General features: G+C 35.5%; 1 protein-coding gene across 1 annotated transcript; it reads left to right on the plus strand.

Moving 5' to 3' along the window:
- Positions 1 to 10,708: 10,708 nt before the first annotated feature.
- LOC122275595 (ADP-ribosylation factor GTPase-activating protein AGD5-like) lies at positions 10,709 to 16,091 on the plus strand. The gene is made up of 8 exons (XM_043084709.1): positions 10,709 to 10,884; positions 12,819 to 12,877; positions 13,076 to 13,166; positions 13,348 to 13,402; positions 13,511 to 13,601; positions 13,721 to 13,955; positions 15,047 to 15,277; positions 15,804 to 16,091. The coding sequence occupies exons 1-8, from the start codon at positions 10,834 to 10,836 to the stop codon at positions 15,894 to 15,896; spliced, it is 906 nt and encodes a 301-aa protein (XP_042940643.1). The 5' UTR covers positions 10,709 to 10,833; the 3' UTR covers positions 15,897 to 16,091.
- The last annotated feature ends 3,071 nt before the right edge of the window (positions 16,092 to 19,162 follow it).

The raw sequence follows: 19,162 nt of genomic DNA on the forward strand, positions 1-19,162 counted from the left end.
TAGCACTTTTGGCACCATGAAACCTCACCAAGAACTTTACATGAGGGACATGGTGCCACAACTTAGTATCAAGGTGTGCTTGTATGTGACTCTTGATGAAACTATGAATTACGTAGAATAGTACTAGAAATATAGGAGTTGATTTTAGTATTGTAAGAGCACTTTTAATGGATCCTTTATCATATTCTCTAAAATAAATCATCAAAACTTATTTTTTTTTTTATTTTACATACTGACTTTTACAATATATCATACATCAACTTATAGTCTTATATGCTTTTCTCTATACCATTTAAATATTATATTTTTTTATAAATTTTTTATTCATTTTAAATATTTTCTGTAACTATCAATGATATCCTCCTATCTTTTTAAATTTACAATATTTATCTATATAATTATGTCCTATTTTAAATTAATCCAAATTACAAGCCAAACCAAAATTTAAATTGATTCAAAATATAAAATAGAGATTATATTATGAAAATATTCTCAAAATATACTATGAGAATATTTATTTTCAATAATTTTGAAAAAATATTCTCAAGATAATTGGGAAAGAATATTCACTTTAGAGAACTTGCTGAAGATTGATCGTTTTCCAACTACAATAGGCTCTTTCTCGGTTGATGCACACATAACAGCAACACATGCACATAGAAACTTCCCCCAACACCTACTAGTTTAATCACAATGAAGAAAACTATCCACTTGCAAACTAGGCCAAATAAAATACAATAAAAATCGAAAATGAAAAAAAAAAAAAATACCAGGCCAGCTGCATCATGGTTGGTAGCAATAAAAAGTCATTCGAGATTCTTACGTACACGGAGAGAGAAAAGGATTAAAAATGATATATAACCATGTTACTGCTACATTTAAAGGTAACATTGTTGCAAACTGTAAATTGTAGATAAAATACAAAAGCCATTGGAAACAACTTTTGAGCTGATTTCTTTAAATTTTACATAAATATGGGTTTTACATAACCAATTAGGAGTACTCTAGAAATTTTAGTACCCTAGGTTTCATTTGCATTTAGAAATGAGCAATGAAATAGAAAGTGATAGGTTTGAGTTATATAATAGGATTTGAGTATGGTGCAACTAATAGCCTCATGAGGAGAGTAACCCCTAAGTAGTCACGAGGGGGGTCGTCAAGAGATAGGAGGGAAGAGAACCTATCAAGAGAGTTAAATAAGATTTCAGAGGTGTTGGAGCTGCAGAACGAGCTATGTGCCCGTTATTTTCAAGTTAAGTCGTTAGGATCTCCTTAATGAGAGCATAGGGGATGCACGCATGGGCGATTATTGGCACATCATTACCCAAGATTCTTCAATAACAAGGATCCAATGAAGGCAAAGAGGTGGATAACAGATATCAAAAGTGCAACAACCTCGCCCCGAACATGGTACGGGATGCTACGTTTTGTCCTGCTTTATATATTTTTTTCCAACAAATAACGATTTATAAAACAAAGGAACCTATATCACAACTAAATTTTTTTTGGAAAATGGACCTTCCCCATTCTATCATATATCAAAGTTTCAAAACAACCTGTTTATCAAAATACAGAACGGTCCCACTCATTACAAGTCTAAAAATAGTAACCATCTCCCGGGTGGAAGCATCTACCCGTCCACAAAAGAACAATTGCATCAAAAATTCAAAATACAAATCCCCAAAACATTTTTTTTACAACCAACCAACCAAAATACATAGTTTTAACGTCAAAATAAAATATAAGGAAAGACCTGTTCACATCTAATGTTAGGACTAGGCGTCCGGCTCCCCCTCCCTAGCACTCCACAGTTTCTTCCTCTTCATTTCCTTGACATTTAAAACATTAGCACAAAGGTGAATCTAATACTCAATAAGTAGTACACCAAGAAGTTAAAACATCATACATCATCTATCATTTTATTTTGAAAGATCATACAAGCTTAAAACATTTAACTAAACATAAAACATTTACATAAGCATTTAATTTAAGTTCTCAATTTCCTTTAGCCTGCACACACTATTGCACCATGTGTATTAAGATTATCGGTCTTTTAGACCTGATTCTACTAGTGGCCGTGGGTAGGGAATCTCTTAGTCAAGGGGTAGCACTGAGTGCACTACTAATACTATTTACCTGACATTGTAATTGACCCATTTCCTTTGATATCATTTCATTCTATCATTAGCCATTTACATATTTTCATATGAAAACCTCCATTTCCTTTTCTTTCTTTTCTTTCCATTCATAGCATTTCATCATCTTTCTTAATCCAATGCAACATACATTTTCGTTCAAAAGAATGAGTTTCATGCTATACATATACAATAAAGAAAATTACTAGCTTTCAAGAAAACATATGCATGATAAATCTCATGTTGTAAATCTTGAACATGCATGCTTTACATCGTACATAAACACACATTCATAATTTATAGGATGCTTAATAGGGACTACCAAGAAGGCTTATACTCATATACATTTAACTTTTTTTTTTTATTACAAAAGCTTTTATTTCCATTCATAGCATTTCACCATCTTTCTAAACCCAATGTGACATGCACTTTTTTTCATAAACATGTATTTCATGCCTTAAATATATAATAAGAAAGTCACTAGCTTTCAAGAAAACACATGCATGATAAATCTCATGAGCAAAGTCTTGAATGCACATGCTTTACATCATACACATACACACATTCATAATTTATAAGGTGCTTAACCGGGGCTACCAAGAAGGTTTATACATTATACATTAAACTTTTTCATTAAGCATTTGATATGAGAAAGCATTTAATAGGAGAAAATGCCATGAGAAGCTTGGTCGTAGCTACTTTTACCTCTAACCTTTACTAACGGGTTTCTTCAAACTTGAAAAATTCATATTCAATGAAATGGAATAAACACGTCAACATCTATTTCATTATAAGCTTCACTAACTAACACCTTAACTAACACCCACTTTAATTCTAAGAAGGAACTAAAGTGCTTTCTGCAACTTCTCTTCATTAGAAGAATATTAATCACAAAGTGTAACCTTAGCCCATCCAACTACCCTCCATAGATGGCACTAGCCAAAACATTAAAACTTTTCATTTAAACATTTTAAAGAAACTCATGAAAGTAACTAATAGAATGCTTGTTGTCCAGTAAAGGCCATTGGGTTTTCTTCATGAGGGATGGATGAGGATAAAGGGCTTAGGCTCACACAATGGTTCGTTTTTGTCTCTTGTTTTCAATGATTTTTCATATAAACAATTGACTTTGGTTGAGGAAATGACACAAGAGATTAAAGGAAATATATCAAACTGTTTTAAACTTCAAAACAGTGCATCGCATAATTTTTCTACATCTCTATGGACATTTTGCAGCCTTAGCACATTCATGCCTTTAAACATCTTTTACTTAACCAAACTCTCAACTACATAATTAAACAATACTAAAATTATAAAAAACTTAAGAAAATCATCACATTTTTTCTGAAAACATAGTATAACAAGGCATAATATTTGGCACACTCAAAATCCTCAAGCAAGCTTACTAGTTTACTTTAAAAATCTCTAGTGGCTCACTTAGGCCATAACTTTTAAAAAATCATGTTTAAAATCACAAACCTCATCTCTCTCAATTTAATACACAAACATAAGGATTAACATAAATAAAAATATAGTTTAACTCAAGAACAATAAAAAATCACAATGCATAGTCATTGTAAGGTATACAGCTAGAAAAAAATAGAGCATAATATAACTTATTTTTCCTCTATTCAATCACCACCAAAACAGAACAATCACAAGAGAAAACAACGAAAATCAACCTAAGAATTATTACACAACATTTGGCCAACTCAAAATCAAAAAACCCATTCACATGGTTCTAGTTCTAACAAGCACAGCCAGCCCACTCACACAAAAAATCTTGAGGGAAATGGAGTATTACTTAGTTTGATTCCCCTTTCCAGATGCAAAACCAACAACAAATGAAAATAGAAGGAGAAATTTGAAGGATTATGGGTAGAACAAGCAAGAAATTGATTTTGAGAAAACCTTATGTTAACATACATAGATTCGAAATTTCCAAAATCACAAACCAAAATCAGGGGGTTTACCTGTGTTGGGCTCTTCTCTTGGAAGATTTCGACTAGATTTACTTGTTGAGGAGTGAAGGAATCGATTGAGAGAATGAGTTTGAAGCTTACAGGATGAAGAAAACCAAGGGGCTCTTTGCTTTGTTTTAACTCTTTGTATGGAATGAGGAAGATAACACGATGGAGCTAAGTGGTCAACAGGAAATGAAAGGCTAGGATCAGGCCAATGAGAGATATTTGTTTACCTACCAATCCAATAGCTAGAATTAAAAGGGATTAACTAATAACATACAATGTAAAAAATACAAATATGCTCTCATTCCCTTTCCTTTTTCTAAATCCCATTTAAATATAAAAAATATATATGTTAAGACCACATAAATAAATATCTATATATTTTAAAATACATAGTAAAGAATTTAAATTTAAATAAATTACTAACATAATTTTTTCCTAGTGGTATGACAGAAAGAACTTTCAAAGTGCATAGGTGCATCAATTGAGAGTTATAAGGTATCGTATGCAAGTTATTTGCTACAAGAAAAGGCAGTGTTATGGTGGGGGTACTAAAAGACAATTAATTACCATGCAATTAGGAGTTGTAGAAGAAATCTTGCGTAAGAGATTTAAGAAAGAATTTGACGATCGGTGATTCCTGACTATAGTAAGGCAGCAGAAATCAAAGGATTTTGCTAGTTTGGTCCGGTAAATGTGACTGTAGAACAATAAGCCTCTAGGTTTATGAAGTTAGAGAGGTTTTCCCCTCATCTTATCTTGGTGGAGTGTATGAGAATGGAGAAATTTTAGGATGGGTTGCAAACTCGAATCAAGATTCAAGTAGCTTGCATAGGAATCAAGGACTTTCATAAATTAGTGCACAAAGCATCCATTGCCAAGCATGAGCAACACAATTCGATGACTATACTCATGAGTTTAAAAAGAATGATCTTTTTCTAGTGAAAGGAGCAACTCGGTTCTCCTTCAAAAGTTGTGTATAGAATGGGGGGACAACTGCCTACTCCCACAGTACGCATGGGAGGAAGGATAGCAGTTTGTAGGACTTGCCATAAAGCCCAAGAAGGCGGTTGCCAACAAACTTCAATCTTATGTATTTTATGTAGGCAGACGGGGCATCATGTGAAGGATTGCCCTTAAGCGCCAAAGGTGTAATGAGCTAGATAGGGTGGACGACGTGGAGACCATAGGCAGGCTGTGCAAGCCAAAGTGTACACACTCACTCCCATAGAGGTTGACTAGGATGCCCCAAAGACCAAGGAGGCAATTGTCATTATAGATACGGAACCAAAGTTTACGACTAGTTAATCATTCTTGTAGGCATAAACCATAGTTGATTGTACAGGGCATGTTAGTATATCACACTTCTATGCGAGTACACTATTTGACTTAGGAACTTCCCAATCCTTTGTGCTACTAGGTTCATCAAGACGATTGGTCTTCAGGTGGAACCAATGCATCAAGGAATATATGTAGCACTACCAACAGTGAAATAGTATATTGCCTTAGAATGTCCTTTAGAGATAGATGGGACCTCTTTGGAGGCGAATTTGATAGTGTTCGATATGCTGGGATTCGATGTCATTTTAGGGATGGACTAGTTATTTAGGCATTTTGTCAGTATAAATTGCCGATCGAGAATAGTAACATTCCTCATTGTAGGAATGGAGGATAGGATCTTTTGTGGAAGAAAGTTAAGGTCAATGCCAGAGGTGAATACCTCGCTTTAGGCCAAGAAGGATTTGTCGAGTGGGGTTAAAACTTATTTAGTGCACCTAGTGCTTAAGGAGAGAGAGCCCAGGGAAGTTAAGGATTTGCCGGTGGTAAGGGAATTTCTAGAGATTTTTAGAGTATTGCTAGGATTACCCCCTTCTAGATAAATTGAGTTTTTGATTGAGATGGAGCCAGGAGCAACTCCGGTGCACAAGGCACCTCATCGAATGGCCCTAACAGAATTGAAGGAGCTAAATGGTCAATTACAAGAGTTGTTGATGAAAGGATTTGTGAGGCCAAGTGCTTCACCCTAGGGAGCACCAGTGCTACTTGTGAAAAAGAGAAATGAGACTTTTAGAATGTGCATTAACTACCGAGAACTAAACAATGTGACTATAAAGAACAGGTACCCATTGCCAAGAATAAATTATTTATTTGACCAACTACAGGGAATGATAGTGTTTTCTAAGATTGACCTTAGGTCGGAATATCACTAATTGAGGATTAAAGAGGGCGGCATACCAAAGATAGCCTTTCAGACTAGGTATGGCCATTACAAATTTATGGTGATGCTTTTCGAATTAGCTAACACTCCAACGACTTTTATGGACATTATGAATAGAGTGTTTTGACCGTTTCTGAACATTTTCATAGTAGTCATCATAGATGACATTTTAGTATGTTCCAGAGGTGTCAAGGAGCATGAGAGCAATCTAAGATTGGTGTTTGAGACACTCAAGAACCATCAGTTATTTGCCTAGCTCAACAAGTGGGATTTTTGGCTGTACAAGGTAAGGTTTCTCAATCATATGATATCTAAAGAGAGAGTCACGGTAGACCCGAGTAAGATTTTCATCCTCCATCTCTCCTAATATTAAAGTATTGATAATATCTTGATCTTTTCTTTTGTAACATCTGAGATAGTTCATTTGTAACTCTCAGCCATATATTTATTATCAAGTGTAGCTTAATGCAAAATCAAAAGAATACAATGAATACAATAAAACATGCACTTCAACCTCTTGTTTTGACCTCAAACCATCATCTATAAATCTATAATTATTTTAAGCACTTCGATCAAAGAGGAAAACATAATAATGATGTTCAACAGCATAAACTAATCAGCAACCATGTTGAAGAGTGAACCGATTTCAATATTCACTTCTGCAACAAATACAAGTGTTAATTGAAATTAATGAGCAAAAGAATTAGTATAGTGAGCAGATCCATTCTCTTTCAAAATCAAAATTTTAAAATCTTTGATTTAATTCATCTCGCATATTGCATGCTTAGGTTCATTGGAATCTTGCCCAGCCATTTTCAGAGCTCTCACACCTAATATTTACATGCCTACTTCTTAGGTCATTCTCTTCAATGATATCTGCAGCTTGCCCCCTGAAATAACTATTGATACGTTTATATATATAGTTGAATTTGGGTTTGTATCTAATCAAATAGGATCTTAGACTTTTCAAATTTTCAGATATGAAATCATGGCTGATTTCAAATCCAAGAAAAATTCTACCTATATCGCTCTTTTTATTTTTTTAATGGTTAAGAAAATAATTATTAGTGAAATGATGTATTTTTTATTTTTTTAAAATATTTAAAAGAAAAAAAAAGTGCAATTGCAATATAATATATATATATTTAAAAAATTATATTTATTGTGGTTAGGACTGTTCATCCGGGTTCCAACTCGGAACCCGGGTATACCCGGACCGCAACCCGGATTCTAAATCCGGGCCGGAACCCAACCCGGATGAATCCGGGTCATACTTGGGCCGAAACCCGGATGAATTCGGGTTTTTAAAAACCCGGATTCCGGGTTCCGGGTTTGAACCCACTTTTTTTTTTTTTTTTTTTAAACGAGTCTGTATGTTATTATTTATTTTCCAGGAAAATATGTTTATAAAAAATCCCATATTTTATTACAACTTTTTCAAGAAATAATGTTAAAAAGCCAAAAAAAATTATTATATAAAACTCTATATATATATATATCATTGTCCATAATGATAAAATATCCAAATGAAAAATTAGATTTATGTTAAGAATAGCTAAGGCTATAAACAACTACTGAAGTTTATAACTAAATGCATGCTAAAAAAAAAAAAAAAAAAAAAAATCCACTACATATTACATTGTCTAAAACTAATTTGCTTAGAACAATACAAAATACATACATTGTTTTAATTAAACACCAATACACAACAACAAACATGAACTGATTTACTACATCATCACGGAAGGACTTTGATTTTCTATCATCGTGAAAATAGTCCCATTTTGTTGCTCTCCACCTGCAGTTCATCAAAAGAAAAACAGAAACAAACCACCACTTTTGATATGATTAGTAGAAAGGTTTAAAAAGTTATAACCACAGAATGTAAAAATGCAAAGAGAGGTCATTTACCACCACAAAGGTATATGCTGGTAGGAAAGAGTAAGATCCAGAGACAGAGCAACTACAACATATATTGGATAATATCTGTTTTCCAAACACATCATGTAGCAGAAAATTACACAAGAATTTAATGATGTAATTTTTTTTTATAGCTTAAAGATGATACCAATAATAATAATCCATGTAATTGTTTTATTGTGTGCAGGTTCGTGATGTTACAGATCCAGCTGTGAAAACTTAGGAGTTGATGCACTTCCTGCTATAGTTGGTTGGCTATCAAATGGGGAGAAGCATATTCAGAAAACAGGGATTTTTGTGAAAGATCTGAAATCTGCAATTCATGATCTTAGTAATTTATTTGATAGTTTTGAGAAAAAGAACAAGAAGACAGGAGCCAAGAAAGCACAAACTGCTACAGTAGAGAAACATATACCTCTTACAGACTTTTAAAATAGAGTCTCTAATAAAATACAGTAGAGAAGCATCTAAAAAGTTTGGTCCAAAATCCAACCCAATAAAAAAGAGTTATAATTTGACATATGTTTTCTCTAGTTATATTATCAAATAGCAGGGAATATTATCAAATAGATGCCATAAGGAAAAGGTGATCATTATCTTTTATAGTATATGATCTTTTACTACTTCAGTCTTCAAGTACTCCTCATACAAATCTCATAGATATGCTCTGTCTCCCCCTCTCACTTCACAATCAACTCTTACCTAAAAGCATAATATTCAAGCACATGATTAATATTCTTCTTATTGATCCAACAATTATATATATAGTGTGCAGAAACACTTACCTCTTTTGTACATTACATATAACGATACCAACATCACCAATATTAATGCAATTCTAAACAACTCTCAAAATTTAAGAACTTAAAACTTCATACCTTTGATGAATCTCGACTAGCACTTCATGGGGACCCACTAAGGAATTCCCCATCTCCATTTTCCCTCATCCTTTGAACTCCATACCCATGTCACTCGCCGATGTCCGATCCTGATTATCAACCTCACGGATCCCACCATCGCCGTCGCTAAAGATGATATACATTATACCCATGTTTAACAAAAAAAAAAAAAAAAAAATCCAAATCAATCAAAATAACAGCACATACTTTATACATATTCAACAAAATAACAAAAGAAACCCAGATCTACCAAAGCTTCTTCCCCTTTTCATTTTCTACACAAATGTACGAAGAAATATTTCGTTTTTTTTTTTTTTGTCTCTTTTTTTTTTTTTTTTTTTTTTTTTTTTTCTGGTTCAAAGAGTTTGATTCTAACCTCTTTCTTATCGTAATAAAACAGACCCAAATCTAAAATATACCCAAATCACAGATAACAAACCTTGAGGTCGAGGATGACAGCGAGTCGGCGACGACGATGATGGGTCACGGGATGACGGGGTTTCTTCGATCGGCACAGAGGGAGGGAGGCTAGGGTTTCTTCGATTGGCACTGAGGGAGGAAAGGAGGGCTATCTTTCTTCGATCGGCCGACGGCAGTGAGGGAGGGAGGCTAGGGTTTCTTCAGATTGAGAGAGAGAGAGACAGAAAGAGAGAGAGGGGGGGTACGCGGAATGGGCTACAGGGATGGGAGACGGGTGATAGATGGGTAGGGTTTCATTTTCCATTTTATACAAACCCGGTACCCGGTGTTTTAAAATGAAATCCACTTTTCATATCGGATCCGGGCTGCATATACCCAGTTTTTAACATATAGATTTCAATCCGGATTTAATCCGGGCCGAAACCCGTAATCGAAAATCCGATTTTCCGGATTTCGGACTGAGCTGGGTCATATGAACACCCCTAATTGTGGTAATTCATTGTATCAGTCTGAAAAAGTGCATGGGTGTGACAGATTGTACTTTAATTACCAAAAGCCATGAATTTCCTAGCGATTGTTCTAAAGTGATCATGATGTCTCATTCAAACACATTTATTTTGATGAGTTCCTTTGGACAAGTGTAATGTCCACCCTGTGCATGCATGGTATTATATATATATATATATATATATAATATTGGTGGATTTGACAACCCAGCGCCAGATGCATAGGTGGATCTAGTCAACTGCAGTATAATCGGGGGTGACCGGCTGACCCTAGGCATCCCTCTTGCCACCCTTAATTTTTATCTAGAACTTTTTTTTTATTTAAAAAAAAAAAAATTCTTTTGTTTTATAATTATTTAATATTTTAATTAAAATTACGTCTCCTGGGCATATATACGTGTATGGTCCTACCACTAAGAATGACAAATGACAGCCATTTTTTCTTATATATATATATTTTTTTTACTTTTCAAAATTTTTTGAAAGAAATATCAGTTAGAGAAATATTTTTTAAAAGAAAAAATGCAAAAAAATAAAATAATAATAATTTTTTTTTTTAATGACACCTATCATTTCCCACACGCGTGGGTACGTATATATATGTGTATAACAGAGGCACCTGGCCGCATAGAGGCATAGCCAGCAAGGAAAGGTATTGACAGTTCTCATTTCGCTCTTCTTAAAAGTTCTAACTTCTCCCAACGGCCTCTCCGATCCTCGTGATAGGAAGAGGAAGAAGGAGACCTTGCGGATAGAAAGTTCCTCGCCATGAACGAGAAAGCTAACGTTTCTGAAGAACTTAATGCCAAGCACATAAAGGTCTCTCTCTCTCTCTCTGTACTTTTGTATCCTGAATGATTAAAGCAAGCTTACTGCTTTTGGATTTGATCATTTGGTTCATTGGTTGAAAAGTAAAATTATTTTGGTCGAATCCACCTTTGGTTTAATTTACGCTCTAGTTTTTCATTGCTTGGAGTACTAGACGTACATGCGGATTTTCCTTCAAACTCAATAACATGTTCTTGTGTTTTTTTCCCCCTTTGGTTGAAGAAGTATGAGTGTTTGATAAGCATGGGGTTGGCTTCTAACTTATATTAATAACTAATCCTACAACTAAGCATTTAAGTATTAGCATTTATAATTTACACGCTTATAAAAACTTCAAAAATAATACATTATATATACCATTTTTATATGCCATATTTTCAAATAAATGTTATTTTAAAGCCTCTACACTACACACCGTCTACGTGACATAATTTAATCTGTAAGATTCAAATTTAAAAATTGAAAAATTCTACATATCATCCTCTACACCATATGTCATCTTTTCTATTCTATTTAAACATACATATATTGATGTGTAAATATGTATGTTTATATAGATAACAAAAATGACAAATCACAAATTAGTGTGCAGTGTGGAGATAAAAAGTAGCATTTCTCTTTAAAATTTATTTTCTAAATTAAATTATGTCCATATAGATAGTGTGTAGTGTAGAAGCCTTAGAATAGAGTTATTCTTTCATTGATATATAAACTTTTTATAATTTAATAACCGCTTATATTTGTGTTCATGAACGGACTCATTTATTACAAGATAAGTATAACCAACCCGAATTAGAGCTATTTGTCAAGTAACTGTTCAGTTTGCACCCCACATGCAAGCAGAATTTTAGCAGGCCATCTATAATTTTCAATTAATCTATGCCCTCACTCTGTCTTTGTGTGTATGTGAGAGAGAGCGAGCTATTTCAGATGACAATCACTTGATAGGTTTTAATATTAAACGCACTGTATCGTTCATGTTGGGTTCTCTGAAAGCTTTGATCTGACTGGAAAAATAGCTGTCTGCTCATATAATAGGAATAAACGGAAAATATCAAGTACCAAACTGAGAAGTGAAAAATGAAAATGTTCTATTGCGTTTATTAACAACCCATATGCAATTGCCTCGGCATGGAGGGTACCTGTGGATGTGGCTGGTATCTGATTGTCATGGTGAGCTGTGAATATACTCTTAAAGTTGGCCTGCGCCATGCCGATTTCAACTTTTATGTATGTTATGGATCAGTCGACCTCTGCCTCTGTCTTCCACTGTCATGCTTTTGATAGCAGTTTCATTCCTGGAGAGTCTTGCTTGGAGTCTGTTGGCATTAATACATCCTTATTTATTGAGGATCCATACTGCTTTTTGCAGTCTGTAGAGAAATGTGGAGTTTCACTTTCATAAATTTTCAAGATTTGGGGACAAGGGCCACATACAACTGGGTTTTAGATTTCAGACTGGTAACCTGATGGTAAAGGAATGCTTTGCAAGCAATATGGTTAAGACACATGCACAAAGCATTTGAGAAAAATCGTAGAAATATACATTGCTTTTAACTAACATAAAATAAAGATGCGCAAATTACATCATAAGGCTTTTAATTAACAAAAACAGACAACAGTCCTTTCCGTGGAACTCTATGACTGGCTATCATGTAGTTTCATTAAGTCTTCAATTTCCTCTCTCTTTTTTTTTTTTTTTGGTGTTGGGGGGGGGTTTAAATGGATGTGAAACTTTCCAATCATCTGGCCAGCTCACATTGTTCAGCTCCTTATGTGATGCCCTTGCATGCAATGCTTTATCTTTCTATCCATGTATTGAATGTTGTATTTGAAAAAGAATGTTTCGATGATCAATGTTCTAGTTTTGGTCTACCTTTTTGATCTATAATGAACTTCATTTTACTTCATGCCCTGATGGACAGATATTGGAGGGTCTTCTTAAATTACCAGAAAACAGAGAATGTGCTGACTGCAAACGCAGGTAGGTATGCAGTAATTTGGACGGTTGTTTAGTGACACAACACTAGATAGTTATTAGAGAGAGGGGGGAGAGGGAGGGAGGGAGAGAGAACGAGAGAGAGGAAGAAGAAGAAATATATAAATAAAATGGAATCGCTGCAGAGTTACTTGTAGAACTTGAGTGGCTCGAATTTGTAATAAAACCCTTCTTGTAATGCAGGCTCCCACGATGGGCCAGTGTGAATCTTGGAATCTTCATATGCATGCAATGTTCAGGGATCCACAGATCCCTTGGAGTGCATATATCAAAGGTTGTAAATGATTTTGTTTCAATTATTTTGCTAATTGCTTGCTTCTATTTCTTCAATACATAACTTTCAAAAATAAAAGAAAGAAAGAACAAGCTTTATCCTTAATACACAACTCATTGCAGTAATAGGTGAACTTGTCTGTGTAACACGTCTGTACATATTCTATATGATTTTGATGCAGGTTAGATCTACAACTTTGGACACATGGCTTCCAGGGCAGGTTGCATTTATCCAATGTAATCATCACATATTTTTCCGCTTTGCATAATTTTTAGTTGGTTTCAATTAATTCACAAGTTTAAATACAGGGTGCTGAAAGTCAATTTGTTTTTTACTGGTAACAGCTATGGGGAATGAGAAATCAAATAGCCATTGGGAAGCAGAGTTGCCCCCTAATTATAACAGAGTTGGAATTGACAAGTTCATTTGTGCCAAGTATGACTTGACAACATTGTTGCTCTTAACTGTTACTGTTTTGCCAGGCACAGTCTCGTTATTTTGTAATTATCTTTAGTATAATGTGGCGTGAGGATTAAGAATGCTGAATTTGCTAGGTATCAGGAGAAAAGATGGGTTCCTAGGGATGCAAAAGAAAAATCATCGTCAACGGTGAGGGAAACAAATGGTTCAATTTACAGACCAGGACCTGGAAGTAGTTGTTGGCATGGCTACACAAAAAATACTAAACACTCATCTGAGGAGAGGAAATATGCTCATCCACCCAGAACATATGACAGGATAATTACATCAAAAGGCAGTGTTCCAGTAGATGTTGATCTATCCTACCAGGTATGTATTGGTTTTTTCCTCTTCTCCATTGGAATGGAGAAAATTAGATTAGATCAAGAGGAAAGTGATCTTATTTTGCTTTACTTGTTAACTCATACATATTTGTTGTATTTTTATTACCATCTTCTTGGCAGTGGACCATATGCTATTTTGTGCATTATTCTCTGGGTATTATTGTGTCAATGTGTTATGTGTACTGAAAATTTCATTTTAGCTGGAGTTTAAAGCCCATCAGCGTAGAAAACTAGTGGGATTCAGAAAGCTTTTTTGTAAAATGAACTTGTTTAATTGAAAAGAAATTTTGCTAAAATTTAGAAGGTTAGAGTTATATCCATATCCCCTCCTAGGACCTTAGTTTTGAGGGACCAACTATTGCTAATGGTTTACCCCTTTTCAGCATAGTGAAAGCAATCTTATGAGTAAAATGAGTTTGGAGGGACGTTTCAAACTCCTGTACTTGAATTTTTGTTGTTCCTCTCCATGGTGTATATGATTTGGAGTATGGATGAATGCCTCGATGAGCTATTAACTTGAAGATAAAATGCTAATGGAAAACAAATTGTTGTATTTTTGTCTGAAAAGAACTGTTATGTTATATTTTTATTTTGTCCTCCCCAAGTTGGTTTCAATCTTGTTGAAATATTTCATATTTAAGGAGTGTCCATACAATGAATTTATGTGACACCCATATAATGTATTTTTTGTCATTAAACTTTTGCACTGCTAATTTCAATACTTGAGTATCCATGTGAGATGCAATTAAATTTTATTATTTAAAACTATAGTAGATTTTGACAGACAGTTTTGGGAAGGATCCATATTGCTTCTACAGACATGATTTAAAAAATTAGAAGTCTTCAGCATGAAACTTGCTTGGCTAAGAATGATAACCCTACTTATTTAAGTCTTGTTTTGGAGCATGGGTGTTTTCTTTTTGTATAGTTCCTGAATTAAGTGGATTCAGGATTAAATTTCAAGTAAACCTTCTGGTCTGGATTTCATGGATGTTTATATCTTTGGTTGTTTGTGCACCTCAAGAAGGTCTATATCCTTATAAATTTCTAATAACGTCAAATCTGGATTTCATGCAGTCACATATGGTGCCACCATTCTCTATCCATCAACAACTGCCAATGCTAGCCCAAAAGTCATTTCTCATGGGTGCTTCAGCAAAGTCTAGTGGCAGATCCCAAATGTCGCCTGCCATTGTACATCAACCTGGCTCGAATGCTACTCTCATACCTGATCAGAATTGGGGAAGCATAGGCCATCAAGTTCCTGGAATGACGATGCCTGGGGCTGATCCGCAAAAATATGTGCAGGTTTGGCTCATATAAACCTTGCATCAATCTTTTTAACAGATAAGAACTCCATCATTTACCTTGTTTTTTTCTTTCCCTGTTAGGAAACCCCCAACACAAATGTGAAAATCTATTTACAAGCCTCATTTTTAACACAAACAACAAAACGCTGATATAAAATTCTTCCACATCAGTTATTTTAAGAAATGATTGGTGTTTCAGTTCGTTTAAAGTTGTATGGGTACCACAACATGTGATGTGTTAACACACTAACTTGCATGCAGCAAAACTTTGTGGAAAAATTTCAGAGCTTCACACATGAGCTCGTGTGCATACACACACAACCACATCTATGTTTAGATTTAGATACATTGGTTGCTTTTAGGTTAGAAATACAATGCAGAGTACACTATCTTTGGTCAATATGAGTTGCATGCGAAAGCTTTGTCTTAGTTAACTTCATTGGAAGGAACATCAACTGTGATTGTTATACTTGGTCTAAGAACAACAGGCACACCTTACATTACCTTCACGATCTCTGTTGCAGAAACTATTTGTTACAAGAATGAGAGCAAGTGGACCTCCCTCACTATCGTTGGTACCTTCAGTCACTCCTAACTCAACCAGCAAAAGATCATGATTTCTCATCATTAATGCAAGGGATCATGTTTATGAAACAGGGACTGAAAAAATGTGGTTAACAGAAATAACTAAATTAGAGAGAAGCATTTGAAGCAGTCTCTTTCCCAACGATTCATTTGTATCAGCAATTTTGCTGGCATAACAAAGTTGATTTGTCTTATTTGAGTAATATAAGTTTATCTTTTGATTTCCCAATAGATTTGCTCATTTTGAGGATAAAGCTGCTCAATTTGATTCCCAAATTGCAAAACTATGGTGCTAGTTAATGACAAAAAAATCCCTTCAATTTGGTGTCTCATTGATACAATAACGAGTCAACAACTCTCTTGTAATTATTTTATAACTCATTTTACAACCAGCTAATATAATAGTAACGTTTTATAGCGGTTTGATAATGGTCAAATCAATCAATTTTCCAACCAATCGACATTACTATGACAGATTGAAGAGATCAAGAATAAAAGCTTCCCATCATGTTCACTAGGCATGTGCATAAAAGGCCTTGGGCCCGATCCGTCTGTAATATCCGGCCTGGTCCATCCGAACAAAGTCGGTTTCATTGAGTCAAACTCCAATACGGGTTTAAACAAGTGATTATGGGTCAAAACCGATCATCGTCCATTCCCTAGCTCTCTTCTCCTCAAACCCTATCCTCCCCCCCCCCCACTCCATTCCTCCTCTCCGTTAGACGTCTTCCATTGATGTTCGCCATCGGTCAGATATGCACGCTCTGAGTCACTGGTACTTCTCCCCTCTGTTACTCTCTCTTCCCGTTATTCCTTTTTCACCAATCCCCTGTTATGAGCTAGGAAGGTGCTGGAGTGGAAGCTTGGAAAGGGCAAGGTGCAGAGTTGCAGCTGTACGTGTGGGAAGGGAGGTAGTTGTTGGTCGTTGAGCTATAAGTGGGAAGGATTGATACGTAGTCGTTTTAGTGCATGTGGTTGTTGTGTTTTAGTGGAACGTTGTCGTTTTATATTTCCTTTTATGTTTTCATTTTCATTAAGTCAAACGCTGTCGTTTACTTCTTTTAAGTGTTGAATTAGTTTTCTGCGTCATTCGTATGTCTTCATTCACTATAAATACAGTTGAAGTTAGAGGGAAAGGACTTCAACGAGAATCTGATCAACTCTGAGTTCCTTCTCCTTTTTCCTTATTCTTCTTCTTCCTCTAACCCTAATTTCTGGAGAGTGACTCTCTCGAAGCAGTCTGTTATAGTATATGGGCTCATTACAATTGGTATCAGCAATCAGTCATGGCAGAAGGCACACGTTCGTATGCACAGATCGTTACTCGGTGAATCACTTAAGGCAACAACAAGATCGGCAACAGTAGCAGATCGAGGATGCAATTGGACTGTTGTTGCAGCAACAAGAAGCAGCGAAGGCTGAATGCGAAACACATGACAAGAAGTTTCAAGATTTATTGCAGCATATTTCACGGATCTCTTGCAATATGTCTAGTGATCATAATGAACCTCCAGTTGTGCAAACGAATCTTGACTTCCGTGAAGGCTTGGGAGAGAATCCTCATCGTGAGCACTATGACAGAGGCCTTATTAGAGGAATTAAGCTGGAGTTCCCTCGTTTTTCTGGAGGCGATCCTTCTGCATGGATTTCACATGTGAATCAGTATTTTCTATATCATCAGATTCCTCCTGGCCAGCGTATTTTCGTGGCTTCATTTCACTTGGATGTCGTAGCCCTGACATGGTTTGAGGATGCTACTGAAACACGAACGTTTCATTCCTGGGAGGAATTTGTTATGGCACTCCAGACTAGGTTTGGTTCTTCACCTTATGAGGATCCTATGGAGGATTTAACTCACCTGAAACAGGTTCGTACTGTGACTGAATATAAGACAGGATTTGAGATCCTTTCAAATAGAATTCGAGGAATCTCTGAGAAAAATAAATTGAGTTGTTTTTTAAGTGGTTTGCGTGATGATATTAGACTTCCTGTGAAACTATTGAGGCCTGCGACATTAAATGATGCAATTGGTTTGGCTAAGATACAAGAACAATATGTAATTAGCCTTAGGAAGTCTTGGAAGGGTTCCTTTGTTGATTTTGGTAAATCCAGTTCAAAGCCTAATTTGTTGAAATCTGGACAACCTGCTTCTATTTTAGGAGCACCAAAAACCCAACCCTTGGCTAGAATTCCCTTCCAAAAACTCTCGGATGCACAAATGCAAGATAGACTTAAGAAAGGCCTTTGCTACTTTTGTGATGAGAAGTGGCGCCAAGGCCATAGATGCCTTAAGCCAAAACTATTCTTGTTAGAAGGAATGGACTTTGTTCCTGATATGGCCATTGAGATGGGCATTGACCTAAATGCTGATGTTACAGCAATGGAGATTGAGGAGGAGGCTGAAATAGCTTCTATTTCATTACAATCTATTGTTGGGGTTTCAGGTCCTAGAATAATAAGGTTGAAGGGTCAATTTGGAAAGAAGAGAGTGGTGATCTTAATTGATACTCGCAGTACTCACAATTTTGTGGATACTGCCGTGGCAATTAAATGTAAGTTGATGATGCATCGGAGACAACCTCTTCAAGTCAAAGTAGCTAGTAGTGAGATTATTGAAAGTAATGGGAGTTGTCCTGCAGTTGCTGTGCAGATTCAAGGGGTTCCTTTTTTGGTGGATTTTTTCACCTTACCTCTAGGGGGTGGTGATGCTGTGTTGGGTGTCCAATGGTTATCATCTTTGGGGCCTGTGTTATGGGACTTTGGTGCTTTACAAATGCAATTTCATTATGGTGGGAAAGACATCTGTTTTCAGGGCTTGACAACTTCTCACTTTGAGTTGATTGATGATATTGAGTCCCTTAAAGAGGCTGCTTATGGCAAGAAGGGCATTTTTTTACAGTTATCTGATTGTACTCTCACTGAACTTCCTTATCAGTATAATAAAAAGTACATCAGTTGCTACAGAATTATAGGGATGTGTTTGCAGAACCTACTGGGTTGCCACCCCATAGATCACATGATCATAGAATTCATTTGAAACAACAGACTGCTCCTATCAGTGTTAGACCCTATCGATATCCATTTTATCAAAAAGCTGAAATTGAAAAGATTGTGAGGGAACTTTTACATTCTGGTGTTGTGAGGCCTAGTCAATCACCTTTTTCTTCTCCTGTATTACTTGTCAGAAAGTCTGATGGCACATGGCGCATGTGCTTGGGTTACTACGAGCTTTAAATGAAGCTACTATTAAGGACAAATACCCTATACCTGTTGTGGATGAGCTCTTAGATGAACTTTC

This window comes from Carya illinoinensis, chromosome 9 (assembly GCF_018687715.1).
Source record: "Carya illinoinensis cultivar Pawnee chromosome 9, C.illinoinensisPawnee_v1, whole genome shotgun sequence".
NCBI lineage: Eukaryota > Viridiplantae > Streptophyta > Magnoliopsida > Fagales > Juglandaceae > Carya > Carya illinoinensis.

What these genes read in the sequence shown, in the direction of transcription:
- LOC122275595 (XM_043084709.1), top strand. Translation starts at nt 10,834, where the DNA reads ATGAACGAGAAAGCTAACGTTTCTGAAGAACTTAATGCCAAGCACATA. An exon ending in TTGGAGTGCATATATCAAAG is followed by an intron (nt 13,167 to 13,347) that starts GTTGTAAATGAT and finishes ATTTTGATGCAG; the next exon opens with GTTAGATCTACAACTTTGGA. An exon ending in GACAAGTTCATTTGTGCCAA is followed by an intron (nt 13,602 to 13,720) that starts GTATGACTTGAC and finishes TGAATTTGCTAG; the next exon opens with GTATCAGGAGAAAAGATGGG.